Raw genomic sequence first — 27029 nt, 5'->3', positions numbered from 1 at the left:
AAAAAAAAAAAAAGAAACAAAACGAAAAACCCCACCATATCCAAACCAACCAACCCTCTCCAGCAGAAGGACAGAAAACAACCACATTTTTCGCACACACAAAATTTAATTTCTTTTTTTCAGTCTGAGTCTCTCTCTAGCTCTCTAAAAATTCAATTCAAAACACGAGTGTGGAAGCGAAATTTTTCCTCTTAAATGTAAACCGGCTTCCTATTATTTAATTAATTTATTAATACAAAAAAATGTTATTCCAAAGGTCCTTCTAGAGGAAAACAGACACAAAAAAAATCCATCGCGTTTTGTTGTCCTGTTTGAAGGAAGAAACGAGAGACAACAAAGGGGCAAGTCGCGTCGATTTTCAAACGAAACAAATCGAAAAAAAAGGAAAAGAAAAAGAATTTTCAATTCGATCCTAACTTAAATCCAATTAAAGTTCTTTTTCTTCTTTCAACTAAATCTAACAGGCTACTAAAAAAATACATATTTCAAGACTATAAACATGACGCTTCAGGAAATCATGGATTATACCTATTTGACGAAGGAACATCTCACCGGATTCGATAACTACAAGGTAAGTTATTTAGTTACATTCAGTTGCAACTAGTTGCGGAATAATATACCTAATTTTTCTACAATTTAATAAACAGTACAGTGCAAGGGACACATCACCTTTAAGTATCTATGTAATGCACCCCTTTTGGGACTGGATTGTTAAGGTAATTATTTGAGTAAAGTCTTATAAATTCCAAAAAATCAATTTCTTATTTTTTAAATAAATCAATAAAATCAACAACAAAATGTGCCACATGGCACACACACTATAGTTTTTCCCTAGATGGATTGCGCCCAACTTGATGACGTTTCTCGGCTTCCTATGTACCTTTGCCAATCTAATTTTTCTCTCCTACTATGACTGGAATTTTTTTGCCAGTTCCGGTGAGCCCGGCTACACTCCAATTCCTCAATGGGTTTGGTTGTGTACGGCAATAAATATATTCCTTGCCTACACTTTGGATGGCATCGATGGGAAGCAAGCGAGGCGAATTGGTTTGGCTGGACCGTTGGGTGAACTGTTCGATCATGGACTGGATTCGTATACGGCAGTTCTTATTCCAACTTGTTTGTATAGTATATTTGGACGTTGTGATGCTTCGATTCCACCAATTCGAATGTATTACATTTGTATGATGGTTTTTTTGAATTTCTACGTGTCGCATTGGGAGAAGTATAATACTGGAGTGTTATATTTGCCGTGGGGCTATGATTTTAGTATGTGGGGATCGACAGCTATGTACCTGATTACCTGGTGGTATGGTGTTGGATTTTGGAAGAGAAATCTTCCATTTGGTTTACCTTTGGGTATTGCTATGGAAATTCTGTTGCACGTGAGCGCAATGGCTAATATGCCAATGGTTGTTATAAATGTGTACAAGTGAGTCATAAATGATGAATGTGTAATAACTTTGTTTTTTATTTTGCTATTATTTGCTTGTTTCTTATTTTCTAGTTCATATGTACAAAAAACTGGTAAAATGCGTCCATTTGCAGAGGCTATTCGACCATTATATCCATTTGCTTCTTATTTGGTAATATTACTTGTTTGGCCTTGGATATCACCATCGAATATAGCTGAAACTGATCCACGAGCTTTGTTTATGTTGAGTGGAACAATATTTAGTAATATAAGTGTGAGTATTTTTATTTAATTTTTTTAATGGAATCTTTTATTAGATTTATTTTTGTGGATGGGTATAACGGGGGTGGATTTTGTTTTTGTGAGGTTTTAAGGCGCGTTGATTTTTTTTTTCAAATGTTGGTTAAGTGAAATTGCTTGTTTTCCATTCTTCCTTGTTTGAGCATGGGGCAACTATACATGGTGATAAATTGACTGCCTTTTGAAATTCTATTACGTTATCGTTCTGAATAGCCTGAATCCATACCAGAGTCATTGATTTTTGCTCGTACAAATAGGAATAAAATAATGTGAGAAATGAAACGTTACGTCGGTTACAAGAGACGTAGTTTGAATGAATTTATCACCTATCTATCATTTATGGAAATCGATTTTGTATTCGAGTGGATTTTAGGAACACCTGTCGAAATCTGAGAGTTATACTCGAGGTTTGGACCGATAAATTATAAATTACAGCCAAACCAGTGGTCTATTTCACCAAATACAATTCACAATAACAAATTTGTATTTGTACTTTTTTTTTTTATTTGTAACTTTTTGTATGTATATTTAAATGTTGGCGGAACGGAATTTGTCAATTTTTTTTTCATTTTTTGTGAGAAAGTACTTGTAAAATGTAGTTTGTAAGATGGTGAAATAGGCCCCAGACAGGGAGAAAAATTTCTTACATCTTCAGGGAAAACACAAACATTTCGGGGCGGTTTTGGCGGTGTAGAATTTGGTGTATTTTTAGTAATGGATTGATTGAACACACCGAGAAAAGAATGTTGATCCTGACATACCATGAGTAGTGGCACGATTAGGTATTCATGATAAAAAGCAGCATTGTGTTTTTAAAACTAAATTCTGCGTGGTTTCTTATTCTCTATTGGATATTGCTTTAAGATCAGAATTAAGTGAGGTTATTCTATTTTACTTTCAAGATTACAAGACCAAAAAAAGGCTAACTTCCTTTGGAATAATCTAGTATTTTTCCCCTTAAATTTTGTTCATGTAAAAACTTGTTTCGACGACTATGATCATTACATGTCTTTCAAGCTTGTTTAAACCTTTTCCAGTTATCCTTAGTTTTTTTTTTTCTTTATATATCATCGGAGGCTTATATTTTTCAGCTCGAATGAAACTATGAGTTTCTTTTGGGTAAAAAAGGATAAATTTCTTTGTCGATTGAAATGATCCTTCAAAAGTTGGGGGAGGTTTGGGTCGACATCTTCTCCATATGCTGTACCAAGATTTTGCCACGTTTCCATCCACTAATCTTTATTTCTTACCTCAAAAAGTAGCAGCTTTTTGGACAAACGAAAGTCCGGTGGTCCGTTCTTTTATTGAATATAGTTAACTATTGTTGTTATGTCAAAAAAATCGTTGTATTTGTTTTTGTTAGATTTTGTTAGAAAATTTCAACTTTGATTTAGGAACGACTAATGTTACATTGTGTTGATCTGTCAAAAGAAAATTTTTTGAGAGTAATTTTATGAATGAATAAACAAGAAAGAATTAATTTGGTACTGAAATAATTCTTTTTAATTGAATTCTAAGCAAATTGAAACAAAAATATGCATTCAATAATTTCAAATATGGAAACAAACAAGAAATTCTCTTCAAACATCATCCCCTCTCTTCCTCATTTAGTTGTGTTTGACAGATTAACATTGAAACTCAAGTCCAGGAGCTGAGTTGGAAAAAGTAACAAAATGTAACTATTTGACACTTCAACATTGGATTTAGGAACGATGTTGTGACGTCACGATGTTACACTTTGTAACTTTTTTCTCATTTAGGAACGATGAAAGTTAACTATTGTTAACAATAGTTAACATCGTCGAATAAAAGAACGCACCACGGTGGTCCGTTCTTTTATTGAACAATGTTAACTATTGTTATGTCAAAAAAATCGTTGTATTTGTTTTTGTTACATTTTGTTACAAAATTTCAACTTTGATTTAGGAACGACTAAATGTTACATTTTGTTGATCTGTCAAAACAAAATTTTTTGAGATTAATTTTATGAATGAATAAACAAGAAAGAATTAATTTGGTGCTGAAATAATTCTTTTTAATTGAATTCTAAGCAAATTGAAACAAAAATATGCATTCAATAATTTCAAATATGGAAACAAACAAGAAATTCTCTTCTCACATCATCCCCTCTCTTCACCATTTAGTTGTGTTTGACAGATTAACATTGAAACTCAAGTCCAGGAGCTGAGTTGGAAAAAGTAACAAAATGTAACTATTTGACACTTCAACACTGGATTTAGGAACGATGTTGTGACGTCACGATGTTACACTTTGTAACTTTTTTCTCATTTAGGAACGATGAAAGTTAACTATTGTTAACAATAGTTAACATCGTCGAATAAAAGAACGCATCACGGGTATTTCAAAACTTTAATGATGTAATCGGTTTGAAGCTTTAAAATGTGTAGGTATATAATTCTGGTAACCCTGTTTCTAGGTATTTGGCGTAATTTGGAGTATTTATCGGACGATAAAACAGGTTTTAACAAAATTTCTTTGTAATTTTTCAACTTCTTCATACTCCTTCATACTTATCCCCCAAACCTGGGCAGCGTAGCAAAGTGAAGATTTTATAAGCAAATCAAAGATTTTGTATTTAACAGAGAGATTTATGTGTGGATTTCAAAATACATTTCTCCATGTTAAATTGATGAGACCTTGTGATGCATTCCATTTTTCTGTTAGGTGTTTCCTAAAGTTGTATAACACTAGTTTAATCCTTTATTATGTTGCTCTGATAGCAACAACGAATTTATTTAGCACAATTTATATTGAATATTTAAATTGAGAAAGTATGGTTAGAAAAAATCTCCTGAAGAAGATCTAATGCAGTTCTGTGCTGCTTCAGCCAAAACACATATCTGCAGTTTTTCTTTTCCCATTTTGTGCACTTCTATTTATTTCTAGCAAGTTTTATAAGAAATGCATAGCACACAAAATAAAGAAGATTACTGTCATTTAAAAAATTCAAACCCCTACATAACACGTTACGAGGCTCGGCAATTTATGCATTTTGCATAATCCGGCACTGGTTTCAGTAGTGAATTCAATTATTGTAGCAATCCAAGTTTTGATTTGATTCATGTCGTCGTCGTCTAAAATATGGGGAGAGGAATAAATTGTGTAATTTGTATACAATATGCAATGATCGTCTGATGTAGTACGTGTGTAATTGTGTAAATAAGTTTATTTAGTCATCCAATTTTCTTAAAACTCAGTTATTTCGCACAGGTAATGGCATTCATTTTTGATCTTAATTTCTTATTACATACACACACCTCATAAAGTTAATTTTTCTAAACACGACTATGTGTTTTCTTAGTCAGTCAATTACCCCTTCATTCGTGGAGAAATGTTATCAGTAATTTTAATTAGTATCTGACTATAAAAAAATAGAATAGGCATGACGATGAGGCAAACTTTTAAGACTGTTATCGCAGTTGATAACAACTGTCCTAAGTTTATTTTGTTGATTGTTTATTTCTTTTTCTTGCCTTTTAATTGAGTAAATGCTATAATAGTACAGTAGATATGGGTCAAAATCATAGAATTTAGTGGGAATTTCAAGGTCCGAATTATCAAACAAAATTTAAAATAAATCGAATTGTATTTTTTGTTGTAGTTGTTGAGAGGTTGTAATTGTTTCAGTCTTTTGTAAACAAAAAGCAAAACACACGTTTTTTCAATGTTAATTAATGTTTTTGGAAATACTAAAAACCACAGAACTGAAAACAAAAAAAAAATAAGAAAAGTTCATTGAATGGGTATTGGTCTAAATGTTCACCACTAACGATAGCTATATCTTTAAATAGCCCACTTAATATAGGAGTAAAAAAAATCTAGATCAAAAAGTAGAATACAAAACCAGCGGTAAAAAACTATATTTATATTAATTTTTAACTATATGAAAAATACAAAGGGTAATTCCAATGACATTCTATATTTTCATCATTGCATTGCAACAATGTTCAGCCGAACATAGATCCTTCGTCCGATAAGATTTTTTTTATAATTTGTTCAAAATTCATGTCCACTATTTAATGGAATCACCCATAAAATTAATATAGGTGTAAAATTATTTTGAATTTGATTTCTTAAACCATAAAACACGTTTTTTCGTGAATTATCTTTTAAACATTAATTTTGAGCAGTTTGAATTTTAACGTTCATATCACGTATTTAGTTATTGTTAAATTTTTTGTTTCTATACCTAGCTTTGATGTCATGTCATTTCAATTTCTTAATCTATCAACAGTCGTGACAAACTAATTAAGAATAGTTTTAATTACCTACTGGTAACACCACTCTTCCAATTGAAAGAAAAGAAAGAGTAACAAATTTTATAACTTCCATTTTCTTATTCATATTGTTTCACTCATTGTTTATACCTATTAAAATGTAGTTGCCAAGGTTGGTGTGCATTTTTAACTAATTTAAATCAGTACTTTAGAACATTGGTCCCTTTTTTAGTTGGTAATTTAATTAAGACCTGTAAAAATACTAATATATTTTCAAAACAATGCATATTATAATTATTGTTTTAAGATAATTTTGAAAGCATTTTGGGAAAAAAGAGCCATACGTAATGCATAAGAGATGCCATAATTAATCTTCTTAAAAATCAACGGTTGTCATACAATGCCATTGAAAATATGCTATCGAGACCGAAAAATAGCAAGACAAAAAATGAACGCCGTAAAACGAACCAAGCTTAAAATTTGTTAATTTAAAAGCTGTAACGGTATTCAAAAATCCAGTTTTCGGCCAAAATACCAAATGCATTTTCTGATTGACTGAGAGTTGGCTTTTTTGAAGACGAGCCGGAAAAACGATTATCCCCACTGAAAGCTATGTCAATTTTTGAAACGGAACAAAATGATTGCACTGAAAATAAAGTTACTTGAAAAAAATTCTTTTTATCATCGTTCTTAGTTAGTTCGCAACCACTGTATATCAATCATTTCGACCAATTTTTGTTGATAAAATAATTTCTTAATTTTTTTTCTTATTTAACCTTTTATTAACCAAGAGGAATTTACAATATCTGAAAATCTTGTTTAACGTGTTGTTTTTCTTTACAAGATATTGCTAGTAACCCATATTCCAAATCATTCTTTAGATCTTAACTAATATTTGACTCTCCCTTTGACTAAACCAAAAGCGATGAACAGCCTTTGTCGAGGGTTTAGCCTATAATTTTTTTAAAGCTCAAATCTGGTGGCGGCCAATAAAAATTTGGGAACATTATATGTAATATAAATTTATAGTTTGTAATATTCTTTTAAAACGAAATTTTAAACAACTTGAGTTTCTTTTTATTTTGGTTTGAGTATCTTTTTCAATCGAGATTATAATTTTTTTTTTTAATTTATGGACAATTCCTTTCTTTTTGTAATTCTAGTGCCGACTTATCGTTTCCCAAATGTCCAATACTCGCTGCGAAGCCTTCCATTGGATGACTCCTATATTCATTATTTTAATTGCATTCGCTCTTTGGATACCATTCTTCGAACGATTCATACTGTATGTGTTGTTAATTTATACAACATTAGCTCATTGGCATTATGGAGCCAGTGTAGTCAATCAAATGTGTGAACATTTTAATCGTATATGTTTCAAAGTGACTCCTAAACATCCCAAAAAGGATATTGAACCTCTTTTGAGAGCTGATTAAAATTTGCAAAAAGACGAGACAGAGACACATCAGTGCAGTTAAATTGATATCTAATTTATGTGACGAAAATTCAAGCTGCTTCTTCTACAATGAGTGTTCGATAAGATCGTCCAAATCAGTCATTTTTGTGTGTTTTTTTTTTCTTAAAATATTAATTCACTTTCTAGAAAATAGGAAAATGCCTTGCTTTATTATATAAATAAACTATAAAAAAAAAATACCTACATTATATATATATTTTCCAATGCATTTAAACGAGATTAATTTAATTTAATTATTGTTTATATTTTTATTTAATGATTATTATGCATTTCCTTTTCCCCTTTCGTAGTAGTTACTATATTTATTCAATTTAGATTGCATTTATACATAATTTAATAAAAAAAATCAGTAAACTTCTAATAATATATTTTCGTTAAGTTAAAATTGCATACTCCAGAGTGTTCCTTATAAAAAAGATAAAACCAAACAAAATAAAGAAAAAAGAGGAAAGAAGAAAAAAACAGACGCTAAACACTCTGCATGTGAATATTGTAAAATAATATTAATACAAAAAAAAATTAAAAGAAAAAAAATCAAGAAAACTTCCAGGTAGAAAATATTATACAACAAATTTATATTATATTATATTATTATAACATAAAATCTAATTCTACATCAGGACATGTAAAGAGTGTGTATAACTTCGTATGTGCTATATACTTTTTGTTTATTATTTTTTTTTTATTTAATTTCTTTTTTTATTTAATTTCATGTTCAAATATATAATTATAATTGTCTAGTCGATGTTGATTTCAAGGGCAATTTTATATGCTCACCTTAAACTATACTATGCTAATATTTTTTGTTTTGTCACACACAACAAAAAAAAAAAACTTGAGTTGAATTGTTGTTAATTTGTTGTTTTTGCAAATCGAATTTAGTTCTAAAAAAGTATTATTTTGTAACCTCATAAGCTTAAAACACCAATTTAACCAGAAGAAAAATTAATTATCTATTTACTTGTAATTTATGCAAACAACAAAAACAACAACAAGACCTTCGTGTTCTGTGTGTGTTTTTTTTCGTATTCAATCTGCATGTTTTTTTTTTTGGTCTTATTCTGTATTTTTAAATTCATTGTTTTGAGTAACAGAATAGGACTGATTGTTTATAAAAAAAAAAACCTACACACACCACACGATGCGCGACATAAGCCTGAAATTTATCCTAAAAGTAGGCATAGAAAACAAAATATCATGTTTAACAAAGAACAATTATAACAAACAAAAAAAAAAAAAAAAAAAAACAATGCCAGAAGTTGAGCTTTTGGTAGAAATAATTTTATACAATCAAAGCACAAACAAATTTATAAATTTAAAAAAATATGTAACGAATGCAAACTCAGAAAAATATTGTGTAAAATAAAGAAAGATAAACAAAAAAATGATTTATTAGTAGGTATATATACTACAAGTATCATTATTTGTGTAATTAATATTATAATATTGTTTGAATTTCGTTTTAATATAATATTGTTTTAAAAGAATTAAAAAAAAAAAATAATTAATAACAATAAACATAATTTAATTGTAAACAAATTTGTTTGATTGTGTTTTTTTTTTTTGATAAAGAATTTATGTCAAGTGATTATGACTAATTTTTATGATCAGTTGGTAATTATTGCATGACAAAATTTAGAACAGTCATTAGTTTCTTCACAAAAACACTCAAAACCTATGCGTGACAATAAAGTATTCAATGATGAATTGGAATTTTAGTTTGATTGTTTAAATACCATTTGTCTATAATACTGCCAGCTAATTATAGTTTAAATTGAATATAATGCTGTTTAATGTTAGTGAATTTTCTAAAGGTCACTGTTGTGTTTAGTTAAAATAGAGTATTGTGATTGAATTAGTTAGTATAACTAATAGTTAAAATAGATTGAAGTCAAACCAGTTCGTTTGAAATGAGAAAAAATTGTGGCTGAAAATGTTCAACTGAATTAATTAGTATCCATAATTTTTGTCGTTTTCGATTGGCGGCAGTGCAGAAGCGTCCGTCTTTGTTGACTTGATAAATTTGCTGTTGAATAGTTATGTGATATTACTTCCTTGTTTGCCCTTCCAGAATCCCTTTTATAATTTCTAAAAGTAACTACAAATTAGGTACTTATGGAATCCAAACTAAGCCAAAATTCTAAATCCAAAAAAATCACTGTGAGTCGCGGTCGGTCGTTGGCGCTGGAACTAGTATTTTCTTTCCTACCGACCTATCTGATCATTGTTCTAGCCATTGACCTAATTTTGGTTAATGTAGAATAGAATATTCTCACACTTTTAGAATTTCCAATTGTTGCCAGTCCAAATGCATCATTTCTAATTACCCGCACGCCACTGTTAATATTCTGTATCGAGTAAATGTTTGCAGTTCATTTCCCCTCAAAACAAATGAATATTATCAATAAATCATTTAAATCCTGATTAATATTCAAGCTTGTCACTATCGGTGTATTTTATTTTGTTATCTCGCTTTCTTTTTTCACCCACACGCTATATCTAAGTATATAAAACTACTGTCTTCCTATATAAACAAACCAAAAACGATAAAACCTCATTATTCATTCCCAAAATTATTTTAGCTCTACCTATTCCCTATCTAAAAACGGTTAATTTATTTGCTTATTTATAATAAATTCCACATTATTAAAACAAAACAAAAAAAAAAAACGTTTATCTGTTGTTCAGGCTTAAGTTTATCAACCAAAACCACACACAAAGTCAGTGTTAAAGATCGAATAATAAAACAAACCAAGAAAAAAACAACAACAAAAATGTCTCATTAATATTGAATTTGATTTATTTATTTTAGCTAAAATAAAAAAAAAATCTACATAAATAATCTTTATCATAAATATTTCCTTTTGTGTTTGGAAAACTTACCTACATTAACTTTTTGTTGTGCTATTGTCATTTTGGCACACTTAAATCTAATATTAATTTAATTTTATTAAAATAAGAAAAAAAAAATACAAAATACCTTACAGCTATAAATTAAAGTAAGAGTCAGTTCGGTTTTTTTTTTTTACTATTTTTTTTTAAATAAATTTAATAACCCTCAGCAAATCGGCAAATCCCATAACTATCACGCTTTCTATCCGGTCCACATTCTTTGGTGGCCCCAAGTAGTTTCAATTCAATTTCCGTTGTTTTTGCACTCTCATTGTTGTTGTTGTTGTTGTCATTGTCATTGTCATCATCACTTTGACTTGGATACTTGGGGTACTCTGATGAATGCATTGATCTGGAGTGCAAATCTAGGATTTCCGGATTGAAACGTAACGGATTTAGGGGTGGATATACGTAATTATGGACTGCCTCTTCTAGTCTATCATTGCTCAAAGGCAAATCGGCTGTTCGAGATTCGCCTAATTCATCGTCGTCATCTGTATCATCACCGTCATCGAGGGTACTGAGGAGTTGTTCATCAAAGATGGTCCTCTGTCGGGGCTGGACACGATTCGAATCTAATGACAAGAGCCCATAGAGTCCACCTTGGATGGCTCGTGCCATTCGAAAGAAGTTTCCATTTGAATCCATAAATTTACCGCCACCGTTATTCAGAGCTGATTGAGGAGGTAGGGCTTGAATGACTGTAGGTTCGGCTTCCAAATGGAAAGGTTTAATCAAATGATGGTAGTTTAGTGGATAGGGAGGTGGTAGGACATCGACTTGAGGTCCGTGTGGCTGTTGTGGTTGGAATTGCTGTTGGTGTTCCTGTTGAAGTTGATCCAGATCAGAGTGAGTACTGGAAATGTCTACTCTATAGGGAGTTCTTCCTTCGATATATTCGGCAATTCTCGCTGAGGGCTGGTGCTCTTCAATAATGATATGAGGGCTTGACTGTGACTGAGATTGCTGGTGGTGGCGAGCTAGAAAATTGAAATTGTGGCTTCCAGCTCCAGATTTAAGCGATTGTCGATATTTCGAACCAGGAGCTGAGTCGCCATGGTATTTTTTGTGAGAGGATTTGGTTCGTTTTGTCGACTTGGAGAGCAAATCAAGCAGATTCACACCATCAACTGGACTCGGAGGAATGAATACGATCATAAAATTTTCCAAATCAGCTCGTATGTTGTATTGTCCCTCCTGACGTTGGTCGTAAGTTATAACTCGCCTCTTGGGGTCAACTATTGTATTTTCTTCTTCGGATGGTTCGACTGTCAGAGTCGATGATGGTGACTCCACTTCGACTGGTGGTTTTGTAACCTCGGTTATAAGCTGTGCAGGAGCTTCTGTTGACGGTTTGTTCGGTGGAAGTGGAGTCGGAGTTGAATTCTCTTGGATTAAAATAGTCGTTGCTACTGGTGTTGGGTCTTTTTCTTTTTCGGCAATAATTGTTGTTGGTTTGTCCACATCTATCAACTGTTGAGATGATGATGTTGCTAGTAGAAGCACTGCGCAAATAATTATTCGCCACATTTCAAATTTCTAAAATTGAAAAAAACAAATTCTGCTACCGAAAAACAACTCACTACCTACTCACGGCCAAGTTCAGAACCAAACTGATCGTGAGTGCTGCTGCGGCAAACGATATCACCTCTCCGCCGGCTCTAGCAACGGCAAATAAAGGTTTTTTCATCTCTCATCTCCTCTCCTCATAATTTCTCATATACTAACTATTGACGACGACGATGACGAGTGTTGTTGTTGTTTTTGTTTGAGTCTTGTACTGATTTTTCTTCTTCCCGGGGTGGTGCGGGTCAAAATAATAAAATTGTGTTTGGATGACAGGTTTTCCAGAATGTGACTCTCGGAGACTCTCGGTACACCTTTATCTTCCTGGTTTTTAATGAAATGTTTATAGAGTTGGGTATGGGTTGGTTTGAATATAACAGAACACTGCAGACTGCACCTCTTTCTTTCATCATTGATGGTCATGTCTTTATGATATGTGAGTTCTCTTCTCTCTTGGGACTCTTTGGTTGGTGCATTTTGTGTGGTAAAAGTGATTGGTATTCTGGATGCACAGAGACTTTGCGTGGTTTCGGTCAGTTGTGGTTTGAATAGAAATGTATAGATATGTTATGTGTATCTTACCCCCTACAATCATATAGGTACCATAAATGTAATGCGATGTGGGATGATTTGAAGTGATGTTGTGCGTTTGGTTATGTTGCGGTTGACCACAAGTCGTGAAAAATATTCTTTAGCAGCTCGAATGGTTGTGAGCTGTTTGTTCTTAGGAGTGAAGTGATTAAGACCGCGTTGTTACATTAAATGTGTAATGGACAAAAAGATTTCTGGGAAGGTTAATGATTTTGAAATGAGGACATTGCTATACGTGGATAACGGCAAAACGTAATTTATCTAATTTGAATCAAACAGCTATGCTTGAGGTATAATTTATACTTTTTAACACCTAATTTGTGAATCTTTTGCCAGGTAGGACGAAGATGGGGTTCTAATTTATAAATAACGAGCCTTCTTCGAAGCATTTGTAATGAGGGAGGAAAATTGGTAGGTAGTAGATAAGATAGAAAAAAAGTATACTTGGACTTGGAACTTAAAGTTTTTAGTTGCTTATAGAGTTTGAAGAGACCTTTCTTTTAATGTCTTACTCCATGGATTTGGAAAACATTTATAAAAATGCATTTTTTCCGCAAGGTTTTTTCTCGAAAATCTTAAAAAAATAGATTTATCCGAAAATATTTGCTTCCGAATGAATGTAAGAAAAAAAAAAAGAATAATTTGATTGCAAATAATTCAGCAACCAGGCCAGAGAGAAACTTGTGGTTTCCAGTTATGAATAGAGCTTAAAAAGGCCTTTCTTTTGATGTATCACTCGATGGATTTGGAGAACTTTTTTGAAAATTCATTATTTTTTCTCGAAAATCTTAAAAAAATAGATTTGTAATTTTTTGACTTAAATGGATAGGCCTGCTCATTGTGAACTCATATCTGTAAGACAAAACTGGTTTCGAGACCTTGCTCCGAAAATATCTGCTTCCGAAAAAAAAATGTTCGATGGCAAAATTTTTTTTTGGGATTTTTTTTTCTAAAATTAAAAAAAAAATATAATTTTGGTACCTTAATGGATAGGAATGATCAGTCATATTTTTAAACCAAAACTCTTTCCGAAAATATCTCCTTCCAAAAATTAAAAAAAAAATCGAACAAAATTTGGAAAAAAAAACTCTCACTCGGTGAACTTTAGTGATTATTTTTTTTTTTCAAAACCATTAACTTCCCTTTAATGCACCGAGATGTCAGAGAAAAAGATTAATGGTGAAGTTGTTACAAAAGCGACCATGGACGTGTGATCATGGTCAAGACCTACTTTGTGGTTTAATTTGTCGCTCTCTTGTGTCATCGGCAAAGGGATTCCTTCCTTCTTGATTATGTACCTGAATTGTATCTATACAGAGCAACTGAACGTGATCCAAAGCAGGAAGTAAACGACTTTTGTCTCAGAACTTAAACGATATAACTAAATGCACATTAAATTGCGAAAATAAAATCAAAAGGATGAGAGGATGGATGCCCGATAAATTCTTGATAAAGACTGGTAGGTTGCCTGATGGTAAGCCAGTGTAGCAAAGGAACATCACATTTCCTGCTTTGGACGGCTTTTCTAGAGTTTGTTTGTTGTTGTTTTTATTTTTAAATGGACCACACCAGCACTTGTTCCAACAAGTAAAGATAATGTGTACCTAGTACCTATATAATATACCATTTTTATTGGATTTTTCCAACTTGAAATGGCAGTCATTGAACCTGTTTCGATTTTGTTTTTTTTTTTTTTTATGTTTTTATGAATCAAGGTGCAAATGATGAAGATAATTGCATAATATTAAAAGTAACGTGCACTCTGTTGCAATATAACGTTCTACAATCAGATAGGAAGTTTATATTGATTGAATGGCTTTTTTTTGTCGATTACTCAAGAAAAGTATCTTGATAACGAAGTAGGTACCTACTCGTTGTGATTGGAACTAGTTTTCGCAAGAAGTAAAAATTTAAGATTCAGATGCATGCTGTTGATTTCGTCGCTTATATTGTAAATTATTAGATAAATTTGTCTATTTGTAGAGGTACCTATAAACTTTAAAATATTTATTTGATAAAAAAAAAACTCCGTGGATATGTGTATTTCAGCCCTGAGATGAGCATAGGTAATTCTTTCTATACAATTTTGACCTTTTTGACACTACTTACGAGTTGCATCCCTAAAGTCCCGGTCTCGGGTCACTCCTGTAAAATTTCGACAATGCTCAGCAAAAGCACGGGTTTCCCCGGCAAAATAATGAGTTGCCCCGGGTAAATCGTAGGGGTGATCATGGTTCTTTCCGTAGAATAAAGGAATGGAACATGAAACATTCTTAAATTAATTAATTTCCGCTAGATGCTCCATTGGTTTAAATATAGCTACTTTTTGATCTTCTTTTGTTCATCATACAATCAATTTCCATACTCTTTCAATCTCTCACTCTTTGCAAATATGCTTTCCATTTAATCATCACCTTACTAAAATCAAGTTGCTTAAATTATGAACTTTTTTTTACAAGAACCATGATCAGGTTCAACAAACTTTAAGTGCGATTTTTTTCTCTTTCTCGAGACCAATTATAGTTTGCATAGTGTTATTTTTTATGTTTGTTTGCAAACTAATTTAACATCTAAGTGTGATGTTTTCTTTTCCATTTTCTCATAAATTAATTTGACTTTCCACAATGATCTTCAACTTGTTATAAAATTCTGAACGATCGTCGTCGCGTTAACTAAACAAATTAGAAACTTTTAGCCTTTGACATAGAAATCCAAATTCGTTATTCGACGTCGTCCGCCGTCAACATCATTAAATGTTGCTACGATCTGCGAATGTTAATTTTTAAATCAAACAAAAAATAAAAAACAAAATAAGAACAAAATAAAAAAGTGAAACTGGGCCATCACAACGAAAGAGAGGAAATGAAAATGTTGTCAAGATGATGGTTAACACAAAATTTGGGTAAACACCAGATCTCTGGTAAACACTGATGATGGTAATCACAAATGACTAAAAAAAAACACATAAAAGCGTGAAAAAACAACAAATGTAGGTAAATTAATAAATAAATATTTTAATTTTATGGCTCTTAGCTTATGAATGTAAAAAAAAATGTTTAGTAATTTTGGGTTATTGCAGTTCTTAAATAATTCCAAATGCTAACAAACCGAAAAGTTAGTTTGATTTTTCTCACAAATCAAGTCAAAGACTGTGCTGCTATTTTTAATACTAATTTCCTTCCATAATAATCGGGACACCTACTAATCGAAGCATGGACCACCTTCATAGCTATCTCGCAGTGTATACGCATTAATAACACAGCCACACAAAAAAAAAAAAAAAGTTCTGACCTGGGGTTGCGACTAGGTTTTTCAAATAGTTTATGGGTCGCTGAAACCGAAGTCCATTTTCCCCATCACGTCAGGTTTTCGAGATAACCTCAAAAAATGTCACGAAAAAAAATTTGTTTTCTCTGATCTGGATGTGCGAATATGTTAATCATATCGTTTTTGGATCGCTGAATCCAAATTCGAAGTCAATTTCGCCCTATCACGTCAGATTTCTGAGATATCCTCAACAAAATGTCAAAACCAAAATAACAAAAGTTCTTATTTGGGGTTGCGACTAGATTTTTCATATAGTTTTTGGGTCGTTTAAACCGATTCCGAAGTCTATTTTGCCGTATCACGTCAGGTTTTTGAGATATCCTCAAAAAAAGTCACGAAAAAAAAAATTTGTTTTCTCTGATCTGGATGTGCGAATATGTTAATCATATAGTTTTTGGATCGCTGAATCCAGATTCGAAGTCAATTTCGCCCTATCAACAAAATGTCAAAACCAAAAAAACAAAAGTTCTTATCTGGGGTTGCGACTAGATTTTTCATATAGTTTTTGGGTCGTTTAAACCGATTCCGAAGTCTATTTTGCCGTATCACGTCAGGTTTTTGAGATATCCTCAAAAAATGTCAGATAAAAACATTTATTTTTTGAGTTTAGACATTTTTTGAGGATTCGTGACATTTTTTGAGGTTATCTCGAAAACCTGACATGAGGGGGAAAACGGACTTCAGATTCGGTTTCAGCGACCCAAAAACTATATGAAAAACCTAGTCACAATCCCAGGTCAGAACTTTATTTTTTTTTGTGTGGCTGTGTAACCTTAAAAGTTTTTTCAACTAAGTTACGGTAGTTTTGTTTTTTTCTTACGATGGAACTATAATTGGGGACCACTTAAGTGGGACATAAGTCCACAGTAAAATTATGGATTTGTGTTTAATTGACCTTTGTCCCTGAGATAAATTTCTTTAAGATTTAGTTGCAATTTTTTTTTTTTTAATATTTTCTTTTCTTTCTGAATCGATAATTCAACAACTGTTTCTAATACCAAATTAATAACCACAAGCAAAGAAATTCAAGCTCTATTAATTTCATTATACAAAAATTAGGCTTTTCAAGACCTATCTTTAAACTCGGCCGTTTATGACTGTAATGCAAATCAAAAAAATAAGGTCTATTCAAGATCTACCTACTTACATTTAAATATTTTAAATTTCGTCTGGTTCCCATTATTTTTCAATTCAAATGTTTCAAACAAAAGTTGACTGACCATTTACTGGATACAGTTAAATTCGAAATTCATTTCCTCTTCCATTCCAAGAGTATCCTTTTAGCCCAGGGAAATTAGTAAATTAAATCGCATTTTTCGCGGGACAAAATTTTTTTCATGGAATGTGTTCGGGTGGTTGTCCTTATCATAAAAGTCAATTTGTTGGGATAATTGGAGGTTGGGAACAGCCGCCATCTTGGAAAAGAGATTGGTATCGTTTTTATTGAATAGCTCCATTGTTATTCATTTTAACAAAAACTGACAAAGGTAAGGCTTATTAACAATAAAATTATCTAAAAACTCAGATACAAAACAATTCCGTGAGTTGATTAAATAAAATTTTATAGTTGGTCAAAGTGCGTGTTTGTATCGCAAGGTTGGGGAAAAATGACATTTTTTCATATATCTGACGAACTTTTGATTTGTTTGGATAAATCTGCAAAAATGAATTATAGTATTTATAATTATCTATAAAATGAGACCACAATCGTTATTGTGACCATCATATTTTAGAAGTAATCTAACTCCGAAACTCTCCATGTACTAGTCAAAAGTGAGAAAAAAGCTAGTTTTTTGCTAGTAGGCCGAGCAAATTTTGGGAGTAGAGGTACAACTAAAATATAAGTACGCAGTTTTGCAGCCATACGCGTCTTAATATCGATTTCAAATGTCTGACAACTCTAATTTTGTGCTTTATACGGTTTTCGGGGGGTTAAATAACTTAACTTTTCCACTTAATGTGAATGGGCTAAATTTATACTATTTCCAATTATAAATATAAAAGCTGATGCTCTATCATTTTTCCTAAATCTGGACACCTCAATCTCTGCGATCGGATTAATAGAACTCACGATATAAGCTTTTTTAACTAACCATATCACGCTTTTCAATTCAAATAAACAAACAAAATCTAAACAAAAAAGCCTCTAAAACCATAATCGCATCAACGGCTTATATCTTGAGTTCTATTGGTCACATCCTCAAGATTGGGGTGTCTAGATTTAGAAAAAATAATAAAGCACCAGCTTGTATATTTATAATTTCAAAAAGTATAAATTTAGCCCATTCACATTAAGTGGAAAAGTTAAGTTATTTAACCCCCCGAAAACCGTATAAAGCACAAAATTAGAGTTGTCAGACATTTGAAATCGATATTAAGACGCGTATGGCTGCAAAACTGCGTACTTATATTTTGGTTGTACCTCTACTCCCAAAATTTGCTCGGCCTACTAGCAAAAAACTAGCTTTTTTCTCACTTTTGACTAGTACATGGAGAGTTTCGGAGTTAGATTACTTCTAAAATATGATGGTCACAATAACGATTGTGGTCTCATTTTATAGATAATTATAAATACTATAATTCATTTTTGCAGATTTATCCAAACAAATCAAAAGTTCGTCAGATATATGAAAAAATGTAATTTTTCCCCAACCTTGCGATACAAACACGCACTTTGACCAACTATAAAATTTTATTTAATCAACTCACGGAATTGTTTTGTATCTGAGTTTTTAGATAATTTTATTGTTAATAAGTCTTACCTTTGTCAGTTTTTGTTAAAATGAATAACAATGGAGCTATTCAATAAAAACGATACCAATCTCTTTTCCAAGATGGCGGCTGTTCCCAACCTCCAATTATCCCAACAAATTGACTTTTATGATAAGGACAACCACCCGAACACATTCCATGAAAAAAATTTTGTCCCGCGAAAAATGCGATTTCATGCCCATATTTTGACTAATTTCCCTGAGCTATTTCAACGTAATGCATATTTTCAATAAAAACAAATAGATCTAACAAAAATATGACAATATTTGTTTTAGTTTAAACAAAGTCAGTTAAATCATATTGTGCGATTGTTGACCTTACAATAGTTCTTTGGTTGAAAATTTTCTGCATCAAAGAATTATAAAAAAGAATTAGAAATGGTCATTATAATGATGAAGATGCGATGACAAAAAAAAAAACATTTTTTACTGTGATGCAATATTTTTTATCTTCAATTTGCAATTTGACCGATGAAACTTGAGAGTTTGTGGTCACGACGACACGATGACAACAACAACAAAACGATGATGACGAAGTCGACTTGTTGTTGGTTGTGCCTACTTTTAGAAATACTTCCGTGTTTGATAGAATCCGTACAAAGAACTGTCCTGGGCTCTGTTATATTATACTTTATGTTCGTTCTTGCCCAATTGCCTATAGAGAATGTTGTTTGACAAGAGCAAAACTTAAGAAGAAGATTGTAGGCTATGTGAGGGATTCTAAGAAGAAGAAGTTACATGATTAGGACTCTTACAACAACTATCTACTGGACTGGGGGAGGGGGATGAGGAAATAAAATAAGTTGAAAAGATTTCAGGTAAATTTTAGGGGAGACTGATGTTAGGTGCGTAGTTTAAACATTTTTATTTTAAGAACTAGGTTTTTGGAACTAATCCAAGCAATTTAAAGGAGGACTTAAACAAGAAAGTGAACATATTAAAAGTAGGTGATCCCTTGGATAGGTTCAGAAACTGTAGAGACTTGAAAGTTAGTCAAGTTTAAGGATTCTGAATAGTTCCAATTCAGGCAATTTAAGTGGAAATATACTGGCAAGTTAGTCAAGAAAAATGTTCCTAACTCATTTTAGGTAATTGCCTGACTTAATTTTCGTTCATAAAACGACGTTGACCTAAAATCTAGTCTCTTAAGTTCCTTGAACATGCCCATTCACTTCTTTCCACCGATCCCTCAATTACAGTCTGTGAGATCAGATGTCACTTAAATTGCAACTGCCGCAGCGTCACCACACTTGTGTATGATTCTTGTAGAATCAAACATTTTAATACCCAAGCTAAACGTTTTCAAAAGAACTCAATTTCCAAACGATTTGTTAGTCTGTAGTTTTTGTCGGAACTGAATGTGAACTATAATTTTGAAAAAAAAAAAAAATGGTATTCATTTTCATTTGAGTATTGGTGTTTTCTGAGTTATGGAGCGAGGGTCCACATTGTTAAAGGTGAGTAGTTTACTGGCTTGAAAGTATAAAATAAGCACATTTTCTTATCTAAAATTGTATCTAGAGGGTGCTGTAAGACGAAGCTTCCAACGATACATTTATTTGTCAAATTATGATAAGTGGTTTAAAAGTTATGATAGAACAAATGAACATAATGCATTCATACCTGTCAATCACACAATGCTCCATTTGCCTTTGCCTTAGATCAGGTAACATTTGTCAGTTGTATCAATACATTAAAACTTTTTTGACTTAACTTACCTTCGAATACCCTACCAACTTGTTTTCTTACCCATTTTTCTTGCACGTAAATTACCCACTTCTTATTTCTACACAATTCTAACATAAGCAAATGCCAGAGGGAGCGAAGAAGTAAAATAAACTTTCCCGCTTGCAAAGAATTTCAAATGCGGAAGATGTTCCAAGAGTGTACCTAGAGTCACCTAAGTATAATTTTATTTTCGCCTTCTTCTCCTTATACCTTCCATTACCAGCAGCAACTACAATTTCCCTTCTTCCCTTTAGAATATTATGTCTTCTAACTTAAGTGTAACCTAACCATTTCAATTCATCCCACGAACATATTTTGTGGTGGATGGTGTGGCTTGATGTTCTGGTTCTGGTTTGGTTATATGGATGTTGCAAAAGGAGGCTTCGTTGCACCTTAACCGGCACAATTGATTTCAATTGAGTGGAATCCGTTCTAGGTGACGCACACAGCGTGGTGGTATTGAAGATCATTTTTTATTCATTTCTCCTGAATTCAAACAAAAAGCAAAAATGTGTAAATTTAATTCGCGTTTGTTCGTCTTTCTGATTGTAGCTTCATTGCTAGTTTTGACAATTCAAGCTAGACCATCAACTGACAAAAGATCAATTATGGATCTTTTAAGTTATGGCAATGACTACGATCTGAGATATGATCAACGACAAAAGGGAAATGAGAATTTTAGATTGAAGTTGGATGGTTTCTTTATTGGTGTTCCAGCTGAAGCGACTGGACTCTTTCTGACAAGTGAAGAATTTATTGATGTTTTGAGTAAGATCATATCTAGTTTTTTTTTTGGTTGATATAAAATTGCTTGACTTTCGATATTCAGGTGAAGAACTTCTATTAGGTCGCCATGATGATAATAATCAATCTGGACAATCTGGAGAAAATAAATCATCACCAAGTCAAATTATGGCTTCAGAGTTGATGCAAAAACAAATTGAAAATTACCAGAGAGCTGAGCTAGAAAAGGCCGAAGAAGAGGCTTTGTTGTCGTCTCAACAACAACAAAAACAGCAGCAAAAAAATGTTGTCGAAGGAAGAGGTGACTTAAATCATGGAGGATCAAGGTTTGAATTTTTTTTGTTTTAATTTTTGTAATTCAAGAAATTGAATTTTTAATATTTTTTTAGGACAAAGGTTTACATTATGAATTTAATCGATTACATTCGTAAGAATCGACGTAATTGAGAGAAAGAGAGATCGCGGGAGGGTGATAGTGAAAAATAAGAAAAATAAAATTATTATACATTTTAGAATTAAGATTAATTAAGAATAAGACTGATTTTAATTTTTATTTCAATTTGTGAAGGTTATAGGTTTAAAGAAAATGAAAATAAATCGAATATTTTAGTTCGTTGATTTTTGATTTATCGAACTCTCATGTTATCGAAAATGGTAAAAGACAAACCACGAAGTGTGTCGAGTAAGGTAAGATATTAATTGTCAAAAAGGCATACAAATTCAAATGATAAACCAAAGGAAAGACCTCTTTAAGCTCTATTCATAACTGAAAACTAAAAGTTTCTAGCAAGTCTGGTTGCTGAATTATGTGCAATAGTTTTTTTTTTTCTATAGGTATTTCGAAATATTTTTTTTCTTACAATCGGAAGCAGATATTTTCGGAGCAAGGTCTCCAAACAAGATTTGGCTTACAGATATGAGTTCACAATGAGTAGGCCTATCCATTTATGTGAAAAAATCACAAATCTATTTTTTTAAGATTTTCGAGAAAAAATCAAGGTTAATAACCCCTTGCCTAAAAATAATCGATTTTCAAAAAAGTTCTCCAAATCCATCGAGTGATACATCAAAAGAAAGGTCTTTTTAAGCTCTATTCATAACTGTAAACTAAAAGTTTCTTGCAGGTCTGGTTGCTGAATTATGTGCAATCGTTTTTTTTTTTCTATAGGTATTTCGAAATATTTTTTTTCTTACATTCGGAAGCAGATATTTTCGGAGCAAGGTCTCCAAACAAGATTTGGCTTACAGATATGAGTTCACAATGAGTAGGCCTATCCATTTATGTGAAAAAATCACAAATCTATTTTTTTAAGATTTTCGAGAAAAAATCAAGGTTAAAAATAAAAATAAAATAATAAAATAATAAAAATAATCGATTTTCAAAAAAGTTCTCCAAATCCATCGAGTGATACATCAAAAGAAAGGCCTCTTTAAGCTCTATTCATAACTGTAAACTAAAAGTTTCTTGCAGGTCTTTTTGCTGAATTATTTGCAATCGAAATACTTTTTTCTATATTTCGAAATATTTTTTTTCTTACATTAGGAAAATTATTACAAAGCTATATATTCGAGAAAAGAATCAATTTTTACTCCTGGAATAAAAAAGGCATTTGGTCCGCCCGTTTCAAAAGTAAGAAAGAAAAGAAAACAATTTATTTATTTTTTTTTCAATAAATATTTATTACGTGATTATTTGCTTTTTTGTTTAATAATTACGAATAATGTTTCATATGGATTAACAAATAATTTCTTTTTGCTTTTTTTTACAGATTTCGAATTAAATTATAATTTTTTTTCCATAGAAATTTGATTTTTATTCAAACACAAAAATAGGAGTATATTTTTTTTTAACAATTTCTTGTTGAAATTTTCACATATCTTGTTTTTTTTTTTCCAAAAACTTCCTGATCTGATAAATTTTGTTTTGTTTTTTAAATTTTTATTCGTACATATTTTTTGTTTGCTAAATTTTAAGTATAATAAATGAAAAGTTTTTATATATATATTATAAGTATTATATTTTATATTTTCTGTGTGAAAATAGGAATTTTTTGTTTTAAAATTTCTTTCTTTCGGTACAAAATTCTCATGCACACACACGATTACTCTTTATTTCAATTACTCAAACCTTAAAATTATTAATTTTATAAAGAAAAAAAAATCTCTTATTCCATTGATATGCAAATTTTAATTGTTTTGGTTAAAAAAAAAAAACAAATTAAACTACAAATAACAAAATAGTTTTGTTTCTAACTTAAATTTGTAAAATAAACATTCTTAATTTTGCTTTTTTGTTTTTATTTTTATCCAAAATTTCAGTCTTTCCCAAAAGTATATAAGAAAAAAAAAATTAAAAAATCAATATAAGATAAATATGTTAAATAAGGAAGTTTATTAAACTTTCGCTAAAGGCTATTTTTTGTATTGTTGTTGTTGTTTTTTTTTTGTTTTATTTTTAATAATTTTCTTTTCTATATGTTATAAAGGTGTATGTTTATTGATGGACAATTAGATTTCTTACTTGCTGCTAAATTGTATATCGATTTTTGTTTATTTGAATAATTGTTTTTTTGTGATTTGAATTCTATAATATATTTCTAGACACTTATTTTTTTTTTTTTTGGTTTCTTGAATTAATTATTCAAAGCAAATGTTATTCTTTTTTGTGTTTATTTTTTTTATTAATTTTTTTTTTGTTTTGAATTATATTTTTGGTTGAATCTGAGATAAATATTTTTGTTTTTTATTACTTTTGGTTAAGCATTTTGTAAGAAAAATTGCAACTGTTCCTCTTTAATAAATCCAAACAGATTAGATAATTTCGATTAGTTTGACAAAATCACTTTCATTTTAAATTAAAAAAGTAGTTGTTCGATAAAAATACATATTTCTTTTTTGAAAGATATGAATTCTAGTCATAGTTCCCCTTTTATAAAATTAAAAGACTGTCTAATTTGAAAGAAATGGAAAATTAAATTAAATTTAATTTAATTTCTCTTCTAGAAATATGGCAACCCTAATGTAATAAAAAAAAAACAAGTTTTACTATTTTATTGAAAATGAAAGTGAGTCGACTTTATAGAGGAACCATAAAATCTGTTGGATTTCATAAGAAGGGACCGATAAAAGTAGTTTAAAAAGTATCTATTTCTTTGTTTGTATTCAAGCATATTGTAACAAATGTGTGAAAGGAATTCAATTTTACTATCCCTACAAAAAAAAAAATGTTCAATACCAAGGAACAATAATAAAAGGATATTTTTCTGTTCTATTAACCCTTTTTATATTAAACTTCCTTGTTGTTTTTTTTTTTTTTTCTTTTAAAACACACATATACCTATAAGTATCCAAAAAATAGCTTTCCAAATTTTGGTTTTTTTTTTCTTGTTTTTTTTTTATATGTTTTTATTTTGTTTGTTTGTTTTGCAAAAATGTACTATTTCAATTAAATTTTATTGTATATAATGAAAAAGCAGAGATTAATGCCCATTTTTTAAAAATTAGTAACAGCTATTCAACCATCATCACACAAAAAGTTCGCAATATGGCGTAGTCAATATGTTTTTATTTTTATCATCAATCATCTTCATTCTTCTTTCGGTTCATATCAAAGAAATTTTTTTTATTATTATTTTTTTTAGTTAATCTTTGTTCGTTTTTTGTTTTCTTCATATTAATTTATTTTATATCTTTTTATATCACAATGCAAAGAATTGTCTGTCTGCTTGTTTGTTTAGAATTAATATTTAATGTATTTGTAAAATTTGTGTTTTTTTCTTGTTATTCATTTATTTTTGAATATTTGGTTAATAATTTTTTGTTTAAAATTTAAATTTTATCATTTTTTAACCTTTATCATGAAATATTTTGTTTTATATTCAACTCTAACTACATATCACTTTGGACAAGAAGCGATCACGTGCTTTCAAAGCTGTCGCAAATTAAGTAATGTTATTTTTTTTATTTATTTATTATCATTTGTTTCTTTAATGTAAAACACATATATATATATATTATTTGTGTTTTATTTTATTTTTTATATTTTATTTGTTTATATGCTAAATGTGAATAAGTCAAAAATTATTTTTTTTTTATTTTTTAACTTTTTTGTTTTTTTATCACATTTATGAGAAGAGGTGGTAAGTTTTACTATCCACTACCTACATACTAAAATTAATATTTTGTTTAATAACTTAAAAGTTGAGTTTGTTGTTCAGGATATTACAATGTACATAACTGAACAAAAAAAAAAGAAATAAAAAAATTAAATAAGAAAATGTGCCTGTTTTATTTTTCTTTTAGTTATATTTTGTATTCTAAAAAATCACTACTATAGTATTTTAATTTTTTTTTTAAGAACAAAGTGTTAAATTTATTTTGTATTAATTTTTTTTCTTCTGTTAAACATTTAAAGCGATTTTTTGTTATGCGCTTCTTATGCATTAATATAATTGCTTTGAGAATTTTTGTAGTTTAATTTTAAATTTTAAAATGTGATTTTTTTGTTTGTTTTAATATTGTTTTTCTTGCATAATTGTGTTTCTTTTTTGTTTTAAGCCCTAAAACATTTAATTATTTAGTTATCTACATGTTTTTTTGTGTTTTTATTTTTCATTTTTTAAAAATATGAGATTATGATAGTAAATATTTGTCTTTCTGTCTCGAAATTGAGAACATGTTTTGTGCTATGTGTTTCAGCCCGAGTTGATTCGATTTTAAAAATTTTTAATTTATTTTTTTTCTATATTTTGCTTCGTAGTTTTTTTTTAAATTTATATAACTATCGAGAAACCAAGGTGTTTTTTTTGTTGTTGTTGTTTATTTGTTTGTTGGGGGATAATAATATAATTTTTTTAAGAATTTTAATTATAATAATTGTATGATGTTTTTGTTTTGTGTATGAATGATTTAACTTTTTTTTAATAAACTCATTTTTTTCAAAAATTTAAAAATACATTTTCATGTACATTTTGTAGTACAATTTAAAAAAGTAGCTGCCATTTTGGTTTGTTAGAGTTGTTAGTTGTTTTTTGTTTTATGATTTATTTTATTACTCTTTCTATATAATTTTTTTTTAAATTTAAAAACACATTTAAAATATTTATTTAATATTAATTCTACAAGATCTTTTTTAATTCTATATTTATGTAGTTTTTTTTTTAAGGTAAAACATTTGGGACAGTGAGTGTTTTCAGTTCATTTTTGTTGTATTTTATTATGAAAGAGTTTTTATTAATGTACATACATTACTAAAAAAAAACTTTCTTTATGAGAGTACTATCGATTCTATCAGACCCGGCCCAAGTTCAATAAGCCGCTCATGAAAGCTTTTTTTTATGTGTCTTTTCGGTCTGTTTTGCCTCAAAAAACAGTTGTAGGAGTTGATATAATAACAGGAAAATGTTTGATTGTTTCAAGACAAAAAAGTTACGCATACGCCACAGTGAACTCCCACTTCAATGAAATCGTAAAATCTAGCGATCCAAAAATCATCCATTGAATTCTTGCTCTGGATGCCAATACCGTAACGCAAGTTCTTCGAAACATTGAAGGTAACCTTTTTACTTTGGAAGAGTGAATAATAGGAGTATTCAAGCAGCAGCTGCTTAGTTGAAATCATGTGAAGAAGGAGGCAGGAGATAGATAGCACAAGTTTAGCTTCAGTGTATTTTTAGTAGCCTACTTATCACTTATAAAATTTCTCTAGGTACCAATAGCTTGGGTTTTAAGCTGAGCAAAAATTTGTTAAAAAATTAAAACCAATTGAAAACAAAAACACCTCACTGTCCTTACAAAATTTCCCAAAATATGGTTTTGTTATTTTTACCTTTTCTTTTCTTTAATTTTAGTTTAGTTTTTTTTTTTAAGAATTAATTTTAAAATGAAGATACATGAGATATCCCGTTACCACAATACTGTCGTCAAAAACTGAAAACAAAAAAAAAAAAATAAATTAATACCTAGATCATAACAAAAATTCA

At 30.3% G+C, this 27029-nt stretch overlaps 4 protein-coding genes across 10 annotated transcripts in view; 2 read left to right on the top strand and 2 right to left on the bottom strand.

Moving 5' to 3' along the window:
* Nucleotides 1–8679, top strand: LOC129914037 (ethanolaminephosphotransferase 1). The gene is made up of 6 exons (XM_055993070.1): nt 1–197; nt 257–571; nt 648–716; nt 825–1432; nt 1508–1688; nt 7116–8679. Exons 2-6 carry the CDS (start codon nt 500–502, stop codon nt 7386–7388), a joined length of 1203 nt encoding a protein of 400 aa, XP_055849045.1. The 5' UTR covers nt 1–197; nt 257–499; the 3' UTR covers nt 7389–8679.
* A 1527-nt stretch (nt 8680–10206) lies between these two features.
* LOC129914036 (uncharacterized) lies at nt 10207–11948 on the bottom strand. The gene has a single exon (XM_055993068.1). It carries the CDS (start codon nt 11849–11851, stop codon nt 10478–10480), a length of 1374 nt encoding a protein of 457 aa, XP_055849043.1. The 5' UTR covers nt 11852–11948; the 3' UTR covers nt 10207–10477.
* An 8300-nt stretch (nt 11949–20248) lies between these two features.
* Nucleotides 20249–21619, top strand: LOC129916236 (uncharacterized). The gene is made up of 3 exons (XM_055996073.1): nt 20249–21072; nt 21134–21374; nt 21438–21619. Exons 1-3 carry the CDS (start codon nt 20814–20816, stop codon nt 21493–21495), a joined length of 558 nt encoding a protein of 185 aa, XP_055852048.1. The 5' UTR covers nt 20249–20813; the 3' UTR covers nt 21496–21619.
* Nucleotides 21620–24703: 3084 nt separating this feature from the next.
* Nucleotides 24704–27029, bottom strand: part of LOC129915942 (uncharacterized) — a 175489-nt gene continuing 173163 nt past the window's right edge. For all 7 annotated transcript variants that reach the window (XM_055995662.1, XM_055995665.1, XM_055995666.1 and 4 more), the window contains one exon: nt 24704–26976. The gene's annotated coding sequence lies outside the window, so the exon portion shown is untranslated. The remainder of the gene's footprint in view (nt 26977–27029) is intronic.

Source organism: Episyrphus balteatus, chromosome 3 (genome assembly GCF_945859705.1).
Source record: "Episyrphus balteatus chromosome 3, idEpiBalt1.1, whole genome shotgun sequence".
Taxonomy (NCBI): Eukaryota; Metazoa; Arthropoda; class Insecta; order Diptera; family Syrphidae; genus Episyrphus; species Episyrphus balteatus.
Note: the sequence above shows the minus strand (reverse complement) of the source record. Positions and strands in the feature narration are given on the sequence as shown.

Bases quoted from the DNA above. Each gene is read 5' to 3' on its own strand.
- LOC129916236 (XM_055996073.1), top strand. From the start codon at position 20,814: ATGTGTAAATTTAATTCGCGTTTGTTCGTCTTTCTGATTGTAGCTTCA. The intron at 21,073-21,133 runs GTAAGATCATAT...TTCGATATTCAG, and splicing joins AGAATTTATTGATGTTTTGA to GTGAAGAACTTCTATTAGGT. The intron at 21,375-21,437 runs GTTTGAATTTTT...ATATTTTTTTAG, and splicing joins TTAAATCATGGAGGATCAAG to GACAAAGGTTTACATTATGA.
- LOC129914037 (XM_055993070.1), top strand. From the start codon at position 500: ATGACGCTTCAGGAAATCATGGATTATACCTATTTGACGAAGGAACAT. The intron at 572-647 runs GTAAGTTATTTA...TTTAATAAACAG, and splicing joins CCGGATTCGATAACTACAAG to TACAGTGCAAGGGACACATC. The intron at 717-824 runs GTAATTATTTGA...CACACACTATAG, and splicing joins TTTGGGACTGGATTGTTAAG to TTTTTCCCTAGATGGATTGC.
- LOC129914036 (XM_055993068.1), bottom strand. From the start codon at position 11,851: ATGTGGCGAATAATTATTTGCGCAGTGCTTCTACTAGCAACATCATCA.